Source organism: Rutidosis leptorrhynchoides, chromosome 3, assembly GCF_046630445.1.
Source record: "Rutidosis leptorrhynchoides isolate AG116_Rl617_1_P2 chromosome 3, CSIRO_AGI_Rlap_v1, whole genome shotgun sequence".
Taxonomy (NCBI): domain Eukaryota; kingdom Viridiplantae; phylum Streptophyta; class Magnoliopsida; order Asterales; family Asteraceae; genus Rutidosis; species Rutidosis leptorrhynchoides.
This window is the reverse complement of record NC_092335.1, coordinates 97,731,373-97,750,131: the sequence shown is the minus strand read 5'-3', so window position 1 is coordinate 97,750,131 and position 18,759 is coordinate 97,731,373. Positions and strand designations below refer to the sequence as shown.

The 18,759-nt window shown below is 33.0% G+C and overlaps 1 protein-coding gene across 1 annotated transcript; it reads right to left on the bottom strand.

Moving 5' to 3' along the window:
* Positions 1–13,724: 13,724 nt before the first annotated feature.
* On the bottom strand, positions 13,725–14,407 carry LOC139896542 (heavy metal-associated isoprenylated plant protein 2-like). The gene is made up of 2 exons (XM_071879192.1): positions 14,203–14,407; positions 13,725–14,074 (listed from the first exon to the last, which is right to left on the bottom strand). Exons 1-2 carry the CDS (start codon positions 14,285–14,287, stop codon positions 13,746–13,748), a joined length of 414 nt encoding a protein of 137 aa, XP_071735293.1. The 5' UTR covers positions 14,288–14,407; the 3' UTR covers positions 13,725–13,745.
* Between the last annotated feature and the right edge of the window lie 4,352 nt (positions 14,408–18,759).

Below are 18,759 nucleotides of genomic sequence, written 5' to 3'. Positions count from 1 at the left end.
GTTCAAAGGTTTAACAAAAATCGAATGGAACGACCGTCACCCAACTTCATTTTAAATGCATTTTTAAAATAAGGTTTTGATCAACCACCTTACACCAAGCGCAAACAATATTATCCCAAACCCCCTTGTGTTATCAAAACTATCCGTATGAATCACCTTAATTACCTTCGACCATAACATATCACCACTCATTAATAATCTACACTTCCGTTTTAATAACAATGTCAAATTAAAATCCCTTAAGCTTCCTATATCGAGTCCACCTTTGTCATATGAAGCGAGTATGTTAACCCATTTTATCCAACTCATTTCTTTGTCATTGCTAATTCCACCCCGAGATAAAATTAGAACGAATGTATTCTAACTCTTTGATAACACTCATCGGACAAGTGATTGAAAGTAATAAATAAATAGCAGATTCAATAGTTTATTAATCTTTAATAAAATATTTTAATGTATTTTATAATTTGAATTTTTAAAATATACCCTTTAAGATTATGCTTAAGACTTTTGAACATGTATAACTTATTTGTACATTGTTAATAACCACATAACCACCATACTAGTTTTCACATACTATATTAGAGCTTAAATTATTTTTTTAAGTATACCCTTTAGAACAATAACAAAACCCAAATAATTTATTTAGTGTTATAATATATATATATATATATATAAATGGATAGTCAATTATTGATACACAAAAGTAATATTATTGTATTACCTAAACTTGTGATATTTTTGCTATAAATAGCCATGAATGCAAGCATTAAACTTGCACCATTTTCTCACACTTACAAAGTGTTTCTTTCTTTCTCTCAATTATCATCTTTGTTCTTACACTTCATTATTAGCATTCTTAATCAAGAATCAAACCACTAAAGGTAGTTATAAGCCTACTGAATTATAACATCAAGAATCAAACCACTAAAGGTAGTTATAAGCCTACTGAATTATAACACGTTATCAGCACGATAATCTTAATACTAATTATGGTTGGCTCTGCCACCTAAATGATATATGGTCGGTTATACCACCTGAATAATATATGGTCGACACTGTCGCCTAATTATCATTTATGTTACTAACATTTATATTTCTATTATCTAACATTTATATGGTCGACACTGTCACCTAATTATCATTTATGTTATATAACATTTATTTATGATTGCTTACATATGGTCGACACTGTCGCCTACTTATCATTTATGTTATATTAAATTTATGTTTAATGTTTATATACTTATGAATATAAATTGACTCTAATTTATCATGTTGTTTGTTTTAATTTTTGATAATAGAAAATGTCGAATCTGGAAAAGCTTAAATTTACTCCTTTAGAATCAACGGGAAACAACTACATGCCATGGGTTATAAAAGTAAAAATGCATATTAAATCAATGGGCATTCTTGAAACCATAAATGAAAACAACACTTGTTCTGAAAAAGATTAAGCAACGACATGTTGTTTTATTCATCAACATATTGATGAATGCTTACAAAATAATTATGTGACTGTAGAAGATCCCCATGTTTTATGGGAAGGTCTCAAAAGCAGATTCAATAATCAAAGAGAAATTTTACTTCCAGCTGCTATGGATCAATGGAGAACATTAAGGTTCCAAGACTTTAAGAAAGTAAATGAATACAGCTCAGCTCTGTATAATACAGTCTCACAACTTAAATTTTGTGGACATGAAATAAGTGATGCAGACATGTTGGAGAAAACTTTCTCCACAATGAATGCTGCCAACATCACAGTGCAAAGAAATTTGAGAATGCTAAAGTTCAACACATATCCTGAACTTAATTCATATCTCTTGGTTGCAGAGCAAAATGATGAGCTATTAATGAAAAATCAGCAATCCCGTCCTACTGGTACACTTGCAATCCCTGAAGCAAATACTGCAAATAATTATAAACAGGGACAAGGACGCGGGCAAGGTCGTGGTTATAATAACCATCGCCATCATCATGCCAAAAGCCATAACTATGGTAGAAACCATCCTTATGGTAATGGGAATGGGCGTGGACGTGGTGGTCAAAGAAATAATAATCCACGAAAATATAAATATCAACCACAAAACAAGCCCACTAAACAAGATGTTGAAGAAAATTCTTCTAAAAATTCTGAAGAATCTTGTTACAGATGTGGTAGAATGGGCCACTGGGCTAATACTTGCCGAACATCTAAACATCTTGTTAAGATGTATCAGGATTCGCTGAAAGGTAAAGAAAAGGAAGTAAATTTTGTGGATAATATTGATCCAACAGTCACTGAGCAACCATCTGATTTATATGAAGATTTCTTGAATTAAATTAATATGTTTCTTTTATAAATAAAACGATTTAACCTTTGTCATCATATTTTCTCAAATGTTTCAGTTCTATATGTTTTATCAAATGTTCCAGTTCTATGTTTGATGTTTCAATTCTATGTATGTCAAATATTTCAGTTTTATCTATTTGTGTGTAATAAACATTTTGTGTAACATTTATATACTTACTGTTTGTTTCTTATATATGAAGTTTAATATGAATTCTGCTGGAACACAACATCAATCAAGTAGTGGAGATCTCTATATAGCAGATAGTGGTACTACACACACTATACTTAAATCTGAAAAATATTTCATTGATTTGAAACCAACGGAAGGAACTATACATACAATATCAGGTGCTGTTAACTTGATAGAAGGGATAGGAAAGGCAAAATTCATATTACCAAACGGTACAACATTTTTAATTAATAATCCCTTATTCTCTCCTAAGTCAAGCATAAATTTATTGAGTTTTTCTGACATATACCTTAATGGGTATGATTATCAGTCAGTAACGGCAGAAAATGAGAAATATTTAAGTATCACTAACAAGAATCACGTGATTGAAAAACTGCCAAGACTTAATTCTGGATTACATTATACACATATAAATGTACCAGAAGCACATATGGTGATTAAAGAGAAGTATATTGATCCTGGTGTATTTAATTTATGGCATAACAGATTGGGCCATCCAGGATCAACAATGATGAAAAGAATTATTGAATGTACACATGGACATCCACTGAAGGATAGAAAAATCCTTCATGATACAATGGTTCCATGTATATCTTGCTCTCTTGGAAAATTGATAACTAGACCCTCACCACTTAAGGTTGAGAAAGAATCACCAATGTTTCTTGAAAGAATTTAAGGTGATATTTGTGGACCAATTCATCCACCATGTGGACCATTTAGATATTTCATGGTCCTAATAGACGCATCTAGTAGATGGTCTCATGTTTGTCTGTTATCAAGCCGTAATGTGGCATTTGCAAAATTTTTTGCCGAAATTATTAAATTGAGAGCACATTTTCCTGATTACATCATTAAAAAGGTGAGACTTGATAATGCTGGTGAGTTTACATCTCAAGCATTTAATGACTATTGCATGTCTATAGGAATTGTTGTTGAACATTCTGTTGCTCATGTGCATACACAAAATGGTTTAGCCGAGTCACTGATTAAACGTTTACAGTTAATCGCTAGACCATTGATAATGAGAACAAAACTCCCTGTATCTATATGGGGTCATGCAATTTTATATGCTGCTGCATTGATTCGCATCAGACCAAGTACAAGTCATAAATATTCCCCCCTACAACTTGCTTTTGGTCAAGAGCCAAATATTTCCCACCTTAGAACATTTGGTTGTGCAGTATATGTTCCAATTGCGCCACCACAACGTACAAAAATGGGTCCTCAAAGGAGGTTGGGAATATATGTTGGATATGAAACATCTTCAATCATAAGGTATATTGAACCTATGACAGGTGATGTTTTTACAGCACGTTTTGCTGATTGTCATTTTAATGAAACATTGTTTCCTAGATTAGGGGGAGAAATAAAAAATAAAGAAAATGATGTTTCATGGTGTGAACCTCAATTAAAGTATCTTGATCCTCGCACAAAAGAATGCGAGACAGAAGTTCAAAAGATAATGCATATACAAGAACTTGCAAATCAATTGCCTGATGCATTCACAGATACAAAAAGGGTGACTAAATCATATATACCAGCAGTTAATACTCCAGCTCGAGTTGAGATTCCAAATCGGAAAACTGATAATGTAGTCACTCAAGAATCTATGCCACGTCTGAAACGTGGGAGACCAGTTGGTTCCAAAGATAAAAATCCTCGAAAAAGAAAATCAGCTGATAATAAGGTAAAAGAAAGTGTTCAAGAAGAACCACAAATCAGTACTCCTACTGCAGAGGAGATTGATGATGTCAATACAGAAATTGCAATCAATTATGCACATTCAAAAATATTATGGAACCGAAATGAAATGAAAAATCTTGATGAGAAATTTTCATTTAATGTTGCATATGACATCATGAATAATGATGATGATGATCCAGAACCAACATCTATGGTTGAATGTCAAAATAGATATAATTGGGCTCAATGGAAAGAAGCAATACGAGCTGAATTAGAATCACTCAATAAAAGAAAAGTATTCGGATCCATCATTCTCACTCCTAAAGATGTGAAACCTGTAGGATACAGATGGATTTTTGTCCGAAAAAGAAATGAGAAAAATGAAGTTACAAGGTATAAAGCTAGACTTGTAGCTCAAGGTTTTTCTCAAAGACCGGGAATTGATTATGAAGAAACTTATTCCCCTGTTATGGATGCAATTACTTTTAGATACTTAATCAGCCTGGCAGTTTCTAAAAATTTAGAAATGCATCTCATGGATGTTGTGACTGCTTATCTATATGGATCACTTGATAGTGATATATATATGAAGATACCTGAAGGATTTAAGGTACCAGAAGCATCAAATGCAAAACCCAAAGAAATGTATTCGATTAAATTACAAAGATCTTTATATGGGTTAAAACAATCGGGACGTATGTGGTATAACCGATTAAGTGATTACTTGATAAGCAAAGGGTATACAAATAACCTTACTTGTCCTTGTGTTTTCATTAAGAAAATAACATCCGGATATGTGATCATAGCTGTTTATGTTGATGATCTTAACATCATAGGTACAAATAAAGAGATCTATGAAGCCATTCAACTTCTAAAGAAAGAATTTGAAATGAAAGATCTCGGAAAAACCAAGTATTGTCTTGGTTTACAAATTGAGCATATGCCTAATGGTTTACTTGTACATCAAACAACATATACTGAAAAGATTTTGAAACGTTTCAATATGGACAAGGCAAAACCATTAAGTACTCCTATGGTTGTTAGATCACTCAATGTTGAAACTGATCCATTTCGTCCATGTGAAGATCATGAAGATATTCTTGGACCAGAAGTACCATATCTTAGTGCAATTGGAGCTCTTATGTATCTTACAAATTTTACAAGACCTGACATTTCTTTTGCAGTTAATTTGTTGGCAAGGTTCAGCTCTGCTCCTACCAAAAGACACTGGAATGGGATCAAACACATATTTCGATACCTTCGAGGAACTACTGATTTAGGATTATTTTATTCTAACGAATCAAAACAAGATTTGGTTGGTTATGCTGATGCAGGTTATTTATCTGATCCACATAAAGCTAAATCTCAAACTGGATATGTATTCCTAAATGGAGGTACTGCAATATCATGGCGTTCTCAAAAACAAACACTTGTTGCTACATCATCAAATCATGCCGAAGTGATTGCATTACATGAAGCTACTCGGGAATGTTTTTGGTTGAGATCAATGACACAAATCATTACTGATTCTTGTGGACTAAAACGCGATAAAAGTCCAACAATTATCTATAAAGATAATGCAGCTTGCATAGCACAGATGAAAGAAGGGTATATCAAAAGTGACCGAACCAAACACATACCTCCTAGATTCTTCTCATACACTCAAAATCTCATTAAGGACAACGAGATTGAAATGAGATATGTTCAATCCAGCAAAAACTCTGCTGATCTTTTCACGAAAGCACTTCCAACTGCTATTTTCAGAACACACGTTCATAACATTGGTATGAGACATGTTCAAAAGATGTAACAACTGAAGCGATGTCTACTTGAGGGGGAGTCAACTCCATGCTGCACTCTTTTTCCCTTAGCTAAAGTTTTTTTCCCACTGGGTTTTCTTTAGCAAGGTTTTTAACGAGGCAGTAACTTACAGTTGATCTTCAACAAACAAAATTGCTATCCAAGGGGGAGTGTTATAATATATAAATATATATATATAAATGGATAGTCAATTATTGATACACAAAAGTAATATTATTGTATTACCTAAACTTGTGATATTTTTGCTATAAATAGCCATGAATGCAAGCATTAAACTTGCACCATTTTCTCACACTTACAAAGTGTTTCTTTCTTTCTCTCCATTATCATCTTTGTTCTTACACTTTATTATTAGCATTCTTAATCAAGAATCAAACCACTAAAGGTAGTTATAAGCCTACTGAATTATAACATCAAGAATCAAACCACTAAAGGTAGTTATAAGCCTACTGAATTATAACATTTAGAAAAATAGTAATACAATCGATAAATAGGGATACATAGTTTTTCCAATCTCGGGCTTCTTAAAGGCCCAACAACATATACTTCTACTCTAGATATCATAGGCCACAACGTTCGGTTACATATATTTTAAAAAAGGGATTATCACTAAAATGCCCATTTTTTCTCCCATATTTGACTCAGAGCCCATAAAAATAAAAATTTGACAATTTGCCCGCGCAAGACGCAAGGACGCAAGGTGCTCTTTGCGACCTTGCTCCCCGGTGGACGCAAGGTGCCTCTTGCTCCCTTGCTTCCCGGGGACGCAAGGACGCAAGGTGCCTCTTGCGACCTTGCTTCCCGGGGACGCAAGGACGCAAGGTGCGTCTTGCTCCTCCCTGATGTCATAATCAATGTTTTCTTTCAAACATTTCATCAAACACCTTACGTGCATATCTTTGTTTTGCTCTAAAAAATCAGCAAAATGATTATGTAAAACCCTTTAATTGTGATGACAAACTATTACAAACACCTTACGTCATTTTTGATTATGTAAAACCCTTTCCCAAGGCTTACTTACGCTGAAGCAATGAGTCGATACGGTTCAGACAGGCCAGATACCCGATTTGATCTTGAACTCAAAGATGTAATTTATTTTATTTTTTATTTGTTTAGTATTATTTTTCTTTTTGGTGTTTACAGTGCAAAGCTTCTTCTTTAAGCTTTGTTGTATTGAAACATTCATGTAACTACTTATCTTGCTTTCAGTTACCATAAAGATTCCGTTTGTCATCACAATTAAAGTGTTTTACATAATCATTTTGCCCATTTTTTAGAGCAAAACAAAGATATGCACGTAAGGTGTTTGATGAAATGTCTGAAAGAAAACATTGATTATGACATCAGGGAGGAGCAAGACGCACCTTGCGTCCTTTCGTCCCCGGGAAGCAAGGGAGCAAGAGGCACCTTGCGTCCACCGGGGAGCAAGGTCGCAAAGAGCACCTTGCGTCCTTGCGTCTTGCGCGGGCAAATTGTCAAATTTTTATTTTTATAGGCTCCGAGTCAAATACGGGAGAAAAAATGGGCATTTTAGTGATAATCCCTTTAGTATATGATTTGATTTCTGTATGGTAGATTATGTGTATTGTTTTGTAGTTTGTATGGGCTCTTTGTCTTTGTATTGTTGTTTGTTCATTGTTGGGCCTGGGTGTTTAATTAAATCATCTCACCCAACATGTACCTAAGAAGGTAACCACACAATCAACAACATATCACACGTACGTTTACATAATTTAAAAAATCATCTCATACAATATATACAATTGTCTTATTTCAAATTTTCAATATTTGAACTCTAGTATCATAATTTTTTCTTTCATTCTGTTATAATAATAATAATAATATAGATATGGATAGTCAATTTTGGTGTATACATATAGTCAATTTTGGTACACAAAGTATGTATTTTTATATTGAGATTTTAGGCTATAAATACTCATGAATGCAAGCATTAAACTTGCACCATTTCTCACACTTACAAAGTGTTTCTTTCTTTCTCTCCATTATCATCTTTGTTCTTACACTTCATTATTAGTATTCTAAATCAAGAATCAAACCACTAAAGGTAGTTATAAGCCTACTGAATTATAACATCAAGAATCAAACCACTAAAGGTAGTTATAAGCCTACTGAATTATAACATCAAGAATCAAACCACTAAAGGTAGTTATAAGCCTACTGAATTATAACACGTTATCAGCACGATAATCTTAATACTAAATATGGTTGGCTCTACCACCAAAATGATATATGGTCGGTTATACCACCAGAATGATATAGGTCGGTTATACCACCTGAAAAAATATATGGTCGACACTGTCGCCAAATTTTCATTTATGTTTACTAATATTTATATTTTTGTTATATAACATTTATTTATGATTGCTTACACATGGTCGACACTGTCACCTACTTATCATTTATGTTATATTAAATTTATGTTTAATGTTTATATACTTATGAATATAAATTGACTCTAATTTATCATGATGTTTGTTTTAATTTTTGATAATAGAAAATGTCGAATCTGGAAAAGCTTAAATTTACTCCTTTAGAATCAACTGGAAACAACTACATGCCATGGGTTATAAAAGTAAAAATGCATCTTAAATCAATGGGCATTCTTGAAACCATAAATGAAAACAACACTTGTTCTGAAAAAGAACAAGCTACGGCATGTTGCTTTATTCATCAACATATTGATGAATGCTTACAAAATAATTATGTGACTGTAGAAGATCCCCATGTTTTATGGGAAGGTCTCAAAAGCAGATTCAATAATCAAAGAGAAATTTTACTTCCAGCTGCAATGGAACAATGGAGAACATTAAGGTTCCAAGACTTTAAGAAAGTAAATGAATACAGCTCAGCTCTGTATAATACATGTTCACAACTTAAATTCTGTGGACATGAAATTAGTGATGCAGACATGATGGAGAAAACTTTCTCCACAATGAATGCTGCAAACATCACAGTGCAAAGAAATTTGAGAATGCTAAAGTTCAAAACATATCCTGAACTTAATTCATATCTCTTAGTTGCAGAGCAAAATGATGAGCTATTAATGAAAAATCAGCAATCCCGTCCTACTGGTACACTTGCAATCCCTGAAGCAAATACTGCAAATAATTATAAACAGGGACAAGGACGCGGGCAAGGTCGTGGTTATAATAACCATCACCATCATCATGCCAAAAGCCATAACTATGGTAGAAACCATCCTTATGGTAATGGTAATGGGCGTGGACGTGGTCGTGGTCGTGGCCGTGGTGGTCAAAGAAATAGTAATCCACGAAAATATAAATATCAACCACAAAACAAGCCCATTAAACAAGATGTTGAAGAAAATTCTTCTAAAAATTCTGAAGAATCTTGCTACAGATGTGGTAGAATGGGCCACTGGGCTAATACTTGCCGAACATCTAAACATCTTGTTAAGATGTATCAGGATTCGCTGAAAGGTAAAGAAAAGGAAGTAAATTTTGTGGATAATATTGATCCAACAGTCACTGAGAAACCATCTGATTTATATGAAGATTTCTTGAATGTTTAAGTTGTGTGTCTTTTGAAAAATAAACGATTTAATATCGTCTGTCTTTGTCATTATGTTTGCTAAATGTTTCAGTACTATCTATTTGCGTTTAAAATATTGTGTAATATTAATGTACTCACTATTTATTTCTTATATATGAAGTTCAATATGAATTTTGCTGGAATACAACATCAATCAAGTGGTGGAGATCTCTGTATAGCAGACAGTGGAACTACACACACTATACTTAAATCCGAGAAATATTTTATTGATCTAAAACCAACGGAAGGAACTATACATACAATATCAGGACCTGCTAACTTGATAAAAGGGATAGGAAAGGCAAATTTCATACTACCAAATGGTACAAAATTTTTAATAAATGATGCCTTATTTTCTCCCAAGTCAAGCAGAAATTTATTGAGTTTCTCCGACATATACCTTAACGGGTATGATTATCAGTCAGTGACAACAGAAAATGAGAAATATTTAAGTATCACTGACAAGAGTCATGTGGTTGAAAAACTGCCAAGACTTAGTTCTGGATTACATTATACACATATAAATGTACCAGAAATACATATGGTAGTTAACGAAAAATATATTGATCCTGGTGTATTCAGTTTATGGCATAACAGATTAGGCCATCCAGGATCAACAATGATGAAAAGGATTATTGAATGTACTCATGGACATCCACTAAAGGATAGAAAAATCCATCATGATACAATGGTTCCATGTACATCTTGCTCTCTTGGAAAATTGATAACTAGACCCTCACCACTTAAGGTTGAGAAAGAATCACCAATGTTTCTTGAAAGAATTCAAGGTGATATATGTGGACCAATTCATCCACCATGTGGACCATTTAGATATTTCATGGTTCTAATAGACGCATCTAGCAGATGGTCTCATGTTTGTCTGTTATCAAGCCGTAATGTGGCATTTGCAAAATTTCTTGCCCAAATTATTAAATTGAGAGCTCATTTTCCTGATTACACCATTAAAAGGGTGAGACTTGATAATGCTGGTGAATTTACATCTCAAGCATTTAATGACTATTGCATGTCTATAGGAATTGTTGTTGAACATTCTGTTGCTCATGTGCATACACAAAATGGTTTAGCCGAGTCATTGATTAAACGTTTACAGTTAATCGCTAGACCATTGATAATGAGAACAAAACTCCCTGTATCTATATGGGGTCATGCAATTTTACATGCTGCTGCATTGATTCGCATCAGACCAAGTGCAAGTCATAAATATTCCCCCCTACAACTTGCTTTTGGTCAAGAGCCAAATATTTCCCATCTTAGAACATTTGGTTGTGCAGTGTATGTTCCAATTGCGACACCACAACGTACAAAAATGGGTCCTCAAAGGAGGTTGGGAATATATGTTGGATATGAAACATCTTCAATATTAAGGTATATTGAACCTATGACAGGTGACGTTTTTACAGCACGTTTTGCTGATTGTCATTTTAATGAAACATTGTTCCCTAGATTAGGGGGAGAAATGAAAAATAAAGAAAATGATGTTTCATGGTGTGAACCTCAATTAAAGTATCTTGATCCTCGCACAAAAGAATGCGAGACAGAAGTTCAAAAGATAATGCATATACAAGAACTTGCAAATCAATTGCCTGATGCATTTACAGATACAAAAACGGTGACAAAATCATATATACCAGCAGTAAATACTCCAGCTCGAATTGAAATTCCAAAAGCTGGCAATAACGTCACTCATGAATCTTTGCCACGTCAGAAACGTGGAAGACCAATCGGTTCAAAGGATAAAAATCCTCGAAAAAGAAAATCAGCTGATAATGAAGTAAAAGAAAGTGTTCAAGAAGAACCACAAATCAGTACTCCTACTGCAGAGGAGATTGATGATGTCAATACAGAAATTGCAATCAATTATGCATATTCAAAAATATTATGGAACCGAAATGAAATGAAAAATCTTGATGAGAAATTTTCATTTAATGTTGCATATGACATCATGAATAATGATGATGATCCAGAACCAACATCTATGGTTGAATGTCAAAATAGACATGATTGGGCTCAATGGAAAGAAGCAATACGAGCTGAATTAGAATCACTCAATAAAAGAAAAGTTTTCGGATCCATCATTCTCACTCCTAAAGATGTGAAACCTGTAGGATACAGATGGATTTTTGTCCGAAAAAGAAATGAGAAAAATGAAGTTACAAGGTATAAAGCTAGACTTGTAGCTCAAGGTTTTTCTCAAAGACCGGGAATTGATTATGAAGAAACTTATTCTCCTGTTATGGATGCAATTACTTTTAGGTACTTAATCAGTCTGGCAGTTTCTAAAAATTTAGAAATGCATCTCATGGATGTTGTGACTGCTTATCTATATGGATCACTTGATAGTGATATATATATGAAGATACCTGAAGGATTTAAGGTACCAGAAGCATCAAATGCAAAACCCAAAGAAATGTATTCGATTAAATTACAAAGATCTTTATATGGGTTAAAACAATCGGGACGTATGTGGTATAACCGATTAAGTGATTACTTGATAAGCAAAGGGTATACAAATAATCTTACTTGCCCTTGTGTTTTCATTAAGAAAACAACATCCGGATATGTGATCATAGCTGTTTATGTTGATGATCTTAACATCATAGGTACAAATAAAGAGATCCATGAAGCCATTCAACTTCTAAAGAAAGAATTTGAAATGAAAGATCTCGGAAAAACCAAGTATTGCCTTGGTTTACAAATTGAGCATATGCCTAATGGTTTACTTGTACATCAAACAACATATACTGAAAAGATTTTGAAACGTTTCAATATGGACAAGGCAAAACCATTAAGTACTCCTATGGTTGTTAGATCACTCAATGTTGAAGCTGATCCATTTCGTCCATGTGAAGATCAAGAAGACATTCTTGGACCAGAAGTACCATATCTTAGTGCAATTGGAGCTCTTATGTATCTTACAAATTGTACAAGACCTGACATTTCTTTTGCAGTTAATTTGTTGGCAAGGTTCAGCTCTGCTCCTACCAAAAGACACTGGAATGGGATCAAACACATATTTCGATACCTTCGAGGAACTACTGATTTAGGATTATTTTATTCTAACGAATCAAAACAAGATTTGGTTGGTTATGCAGATGCAGGTTATTTATCTGATCCACATAAAGCTAAATCTCAAACTGGATATGTATTCCTAAATGGAGGTACTGCAATATCATGGCGTTCTCAAAAACAAACACTTGTTGCTACATCGTCAAATCATGCCGAAGTGATTGCATTACATGAAGCTACTCGAGAATGTTTTTGGTTGAGATCAATGACACAACTCATTACTGATTCTTGTGGACTAGAACGCGATAAAAGTCCAACAACTATATATGAAGATAATGCAGCTTGCATAGCACAGATGAAAGAAGGGTATATCAAAAGTGACCGAACAAAACACATACCACCTAGATTCTTCTCATACACTCAAAATCTCATTAAGGACAACCAGATTGAAATGAGATATGTGCAATCTAGCAAAAACTCTGCTGATCTTTTCACGAAAGCACTTCCAACTGCTATTTTCAGAACACACGTTCATAACATTGGCATGAGACATGTTCAAAAGATGTAACAGCTGAAGCGATGTCTACTTGAGGGGGAGTCAACTCCATGCTGCACTCTTTTTCCCTTAGCTAAAGTTTTTTTCCACTGGGTTTTCTTTAGCAAGGTTTTTAACGAGGCAGTAATTTATAGTTGATCTTCAACAAAATAAAATTGCTATCCAAGGGGGAGTGTTATAATAATAATAATAATATAGATATGGATAGTCAATTTTGGTGTATACATATAGTCAATTTTGGTACACAAAGTATGTATTTTTATATTGAGATTTTAGGCTATAAATACTCATGAATGCAAGCATTAAACTTGCACCATTTCTCACACTTACAAAGTGTTTCTTTCTTTCTCTCCATTATCATCTTTGTTCTTACACTTCATTATTAGTATTCTAAATCAAGAATCAAACCACTAAAGGTAGTTATAAGCCTACTGAATTATAACATCAAGAATCAAACCACTAAAGGTAGTTATAAGCCTACTGAATTATAACATCAAGAATCAAACCACTAAAGGTAGTTATAAGCCTACTGAATTATAACACATTCCAATTTATTTTACATTTTACATAATGGAACAAGTAGTACATGGATCTTGATCCATATGAACCACGGCAACCGGTTGATAAGCAACAGAATTATTTGGCATATGGAGATTACATGGTACGAACGGACATTTCTCGTCAACTTTATTCGCAGGTTTCTTCTCGTCAGGTTTCTTTTCATCGGGCTTCTTTTCATCGGGCTTCTTTTGAGGTGCTTGTGGAGGTCCAATTGTTAAAACTTCGACACATTTTACAGCTTTTCTAGCATTTACAATTATCTCATATGGATTTGCATCTCCCGTTACTGTTAGCGTGTCTTTCACAGCGTCAATTTCGATTTTATCTACACCTACAACCAATTACTCCCCAAAATTCTTGTTTGAAACTTATACATATACGTATATATATATATATTATTATATATTACTGTATATACATATACACATATATAATATATATCATAAAAACAAATTATACCTTGAATATTAGAAACTAATTTGAGGATCTTCTTCTTGCATTTATCACATGATAATTGCACCTTCAAAACCGTTTTGAGCACCATTTGCCCTTTTACCTTCACACTTCCTATCTATATACATCTTTATATATACGTAGTTATGTGTGTGCATATATGTGTGTGATATACATTAAAAAATATATATAATATAATATAATATAATATAATATAATATAATATAATATAATATAATATATGGGGATGATTCTAACACACCCTTTTTTGATCCTCACACACTTATTTTAACCTTTTACTCTTCTAATAATACTCCATTTCTTTAAATTGGTGTGTGAGGATCAAAAAAGTGTGTGTGAGAATCATCCCCCTATTATAATTTAATATAATATAATATAATATGTATAAATAAAATAAAAATTATATATAGAAGGAATAAAAGGATCAGCATGCAAACTAGGCTGTTCACCATTCGCTATCAATGTTTTCAAACTTAGCCTAATTAATTTGTCATTTTGTTTCATTCGCAAAAAATAACTAGTGTAGGCATTATATATATAGTACGATTTGTTATCAATAAACAAAAACGTCCTAATTTGCTAGATAGAATTGTCATTGGTTTGGTTGTTCTATGTTGGTTCTAGAAAATAAGTGCGTGATCAGAGGTGAAGTTAGGATTTAAAGATGATGGTGATTTATTCGATAATCAGATATCCGATAATTACAAAAAAAAAAAAAAAAAAAAAAAAAAAAAAAAAAAGGATCAGCATGCAAACTAGGTTGTTCACCATTCGCTATCAATGTTTTCAAACTTAGCCTCATTAATTTGTCATTTTGTTTCATTCGCAAAAAATAACTAGTGTAGGCATTATATATATAGTACGATTTGTTATCAATAAACAAAAACGTCCTAATTTGCTAGATAGAATTGTCATTGGTTTGGTTGTTCTATGTTGGTTCTAGAAAATAAGTGCGTGATCAGAGGTGAAGTTAGGATTTAAAGATGATGGTGATTTATTCGATAATCAGATATCCGATAATTAAAAAAAAAAAAAAAAAAAAAAAAAAGCCTATATTAGCAACAATCCATAACAAAATATTATTTTGAGAAAAAGGTAAACACTCATAGTCATTTTTAAACACATCGATAACAAAATTTGAGAATTGGAAAGTTGGTCATATAATTCACAATTTTTTTGAACATAATATTAAAATTGAGATTTGGGTCTCCCTCCCCCCTCTGTCTTCGGCCCTGTGCGTGATCCTTTACGTAGAACATATGAAAGCATTTTCTATGCAATTAGCATCCATAAGTTATTAAGCCGAATAACCAGATTATATTATATATACGTGAAAAAAATAAAATTTGAACTCTTACCTATGGGAGATCAAAGTATTAGTGTGTTGACGGTGACCTTACTTTCCAAGAACTGTTTAACAGTTCGACCTCCATAAGTGAAAAATATTTTTCTTGATGTTAGTGACTTAACTTTTTTTTTTTTGAACGATTAAATTGAGCATCCTTTTCATTTCACATTTTGATCTTTAAATAACAATCTTGACACTTTCAGTCCCTGAACTATGGACACTTTTAGCAATTGATATTTCTACTCTAATTTTTGGACACTCTCAACTATATTTTTACTTAACACGAAAGACCGTTAAATCAGCGCCACGATAGCATATTCTCTCCATTTCATCCACAATACACAAACACTGTCATCAATAATATACTTCCTTAACGGGACATATACACACAAAACTAATTAAATAAACCATATTACTAGTGTCCAAACCAATAGTACATTTCATTTATTCATTTGAGCTCATCCTACATTATGTTATTTGATGACAATGTGAGGGCCAAGTTGGTGAGGGCGAACCGAGGGCAGGACACTGCCATCGGCGCCCTCAAGGGCGTAGCTGAGTACGGGTCTAGGGCGAGGCTTGTTGGGAGTGGTCTTATATAGATCCACAATTTTCTTATGTCATTACCGAAGATATCCTTCAGATGATTAGTATTTTTTTCTGCTTTTGAATATTTGATGTTACTTTTTCACGCTACTTACATCCTACATCGTTACGTCCCTTCAGGGCCGGATCTGGTACTGGGCCAGCCGTGCGACGACACTGGGCATCAATGTTTAGAGGGCATCAAAAGTTCAATTCATGTTATATCGGTATATGGTAACCAAATCCAGTTTTTTATGTGTATTGTGACGATCGCTCCAAATCCATATGGACGAACACGTCATTCATTGATTTCATTGCGAGGTATTTGACCTCTATATGATACGTTTTGTAAACATTGCATTCTTTTGAAAAGGCACACCATAAATGAATATTTAAATCAAAGGTTTTTGACATCTGATGATTTCTACATATAGACAATCACCGTATATAATAGTTTACAATAGTACTTCCGTTGACAATGCAGTCAAAATAAGGTACATGATGATGAATTGGTGAATGCAGCGTTTTCTTGAAAAATATGCCATATAAGACTCCATGCACATAGCTTGTCTATCATATAAGCAAACAGCGGAAGACTTCTAGGGAATCTGAGAATAAACATGCTAACAAGTGTCAACACAAAAGTTGGCGAGTTCATAGTTTTAATGTTGCGCATAATCTGTATATAAAGGTGGATCACAAGATTTCAGTTGTTCAATCCAGAAACGTTTATCAAAATATTCTACGAAATTGAGCACCCTAGTAACTAAACTTAACGTATATATAATTTGTACCCTTTGTATAATCATCTTAATAATACACGCAAACCAACGTGTACGCTTCTCAAATAGCATACGTCCGTTAAAAGGCTAGTGCTCTAGCTCGGACGGGGATATCAAGCCCTATGGATCCATATACTACTACTCGCGCCCACCAGTTCTTATAACTGGCAGTTAACAGTTACCAAAACTAAGGGATTTTCGGTTCAAACTCAGTGTAGAATTTAGTATGTACTTGTATCCATTGCGTTTAAAATAAAGTGCATGTATTCTCAGCCCAAAAATATAGATTGCAAAAGCAATTAAAAAGGGATCAATGAAACTCACCTTAGCAGCATATAAATTTGTTCATCGTAATGTGACCGAAACTCGGTATATCAAATAATCGTAGATCTCAACCTAGAGAACATATGTTGGTCAATAAATGTCTATCAAGCTAGGTCAGGTTGTAGTGTATCACAATCCTAATGCTCGAAATTGACATACAAAAGTTATTCAAAGTTGTTTCAAAAAGTCAATTTTGACAATAGTTCAACAAACGAGACGTACCTTATATAAGGATTCATTTACTCGGTTGGTAATATTCAAAAATCTATTTTATCAATCTCGTAAACAAGTTGTTTAAGTATTAATTGCAGATTCAAAAAGCAATTCCAATTAATGTCAATTATAATTCAGTTGACCAAATCTTTTGATTCGTTCCTCGAAACTATTCGATATCTAAATGAAAAGTTATTGATTTTTCGTCAGCTTTCCGAAAACATGTATATCATATACCTTTTACCCGTAATATATGTATTTAATTCGTGATTTATTATAAACTGTTTAACGACGAAATTTAGCATACAAGCATGTATAAATATATACACTCGAGCACTAGACATGGATACACTATTAGTATATAAAAGATAAAATATAAATGCTTACGTATCAATATTGTGATTCAATATTTCAGAAAAGTACGTAGACGTAACGGAGATGATAAACACTAGGTTTGACTTGCGAATATTACCCATGAACATTACCCATAACCTCCATAGCTATAACCCATACTTTCCTTAGCTCTATCCCGCTCGTAAACCCATTTTGAAAGTGACACGCTCATAACCTCATCGTAGTATTTTATGTATAATACTAATTAATAATATTAATAATAATAAGATTAATAATAATATTAATATTAATAATAATAATAATAATAATAATAATAATAATAATAATAATTTATATATATATTTGTATAAAGCAGAGAGATATCACACCATGTAAAAATTCGAGCAGAAACTGCCCTTTTATAGCATGTTTCTGAATCCTGACTGTCATGCGATCGCATGGGTTTTATGCCTATTTCTCATGCGATCGCATGACCCTAAAATCCAGCTCACAATTTTTTGTTGTTTTGTTTGTCGACATAATTTTATATTATATATATAATATATTTAATTTATATAATTAATTATATATTATATTAAATTCACATGCATAGTTGACTTGTAATTTTTGTTCCGATAAGTCGTACGTCATCACTCGACTTATGTCCCGGTTCCGGTTTTTCAAATGTCCTTTCGTACGCTGAGAAAACTTGTATTTTACGTTTTGTGACTCGTACCTTTTTCAAAATATAGCCTTAAATTATCCCTAAACTATACCACTCAAAGTATATTTTAAACTTTCGAGTATTTTGGTCATTTACTTATATAAATAATTGCCTCGCTATTTGTTGATATATATATATATATAATAACAAATCGTTTTATGACAAAGTTAATATATATTTTCAACATTCATAATCACGTTTTAAATATACGTCGTAAATTATTCATACAATTA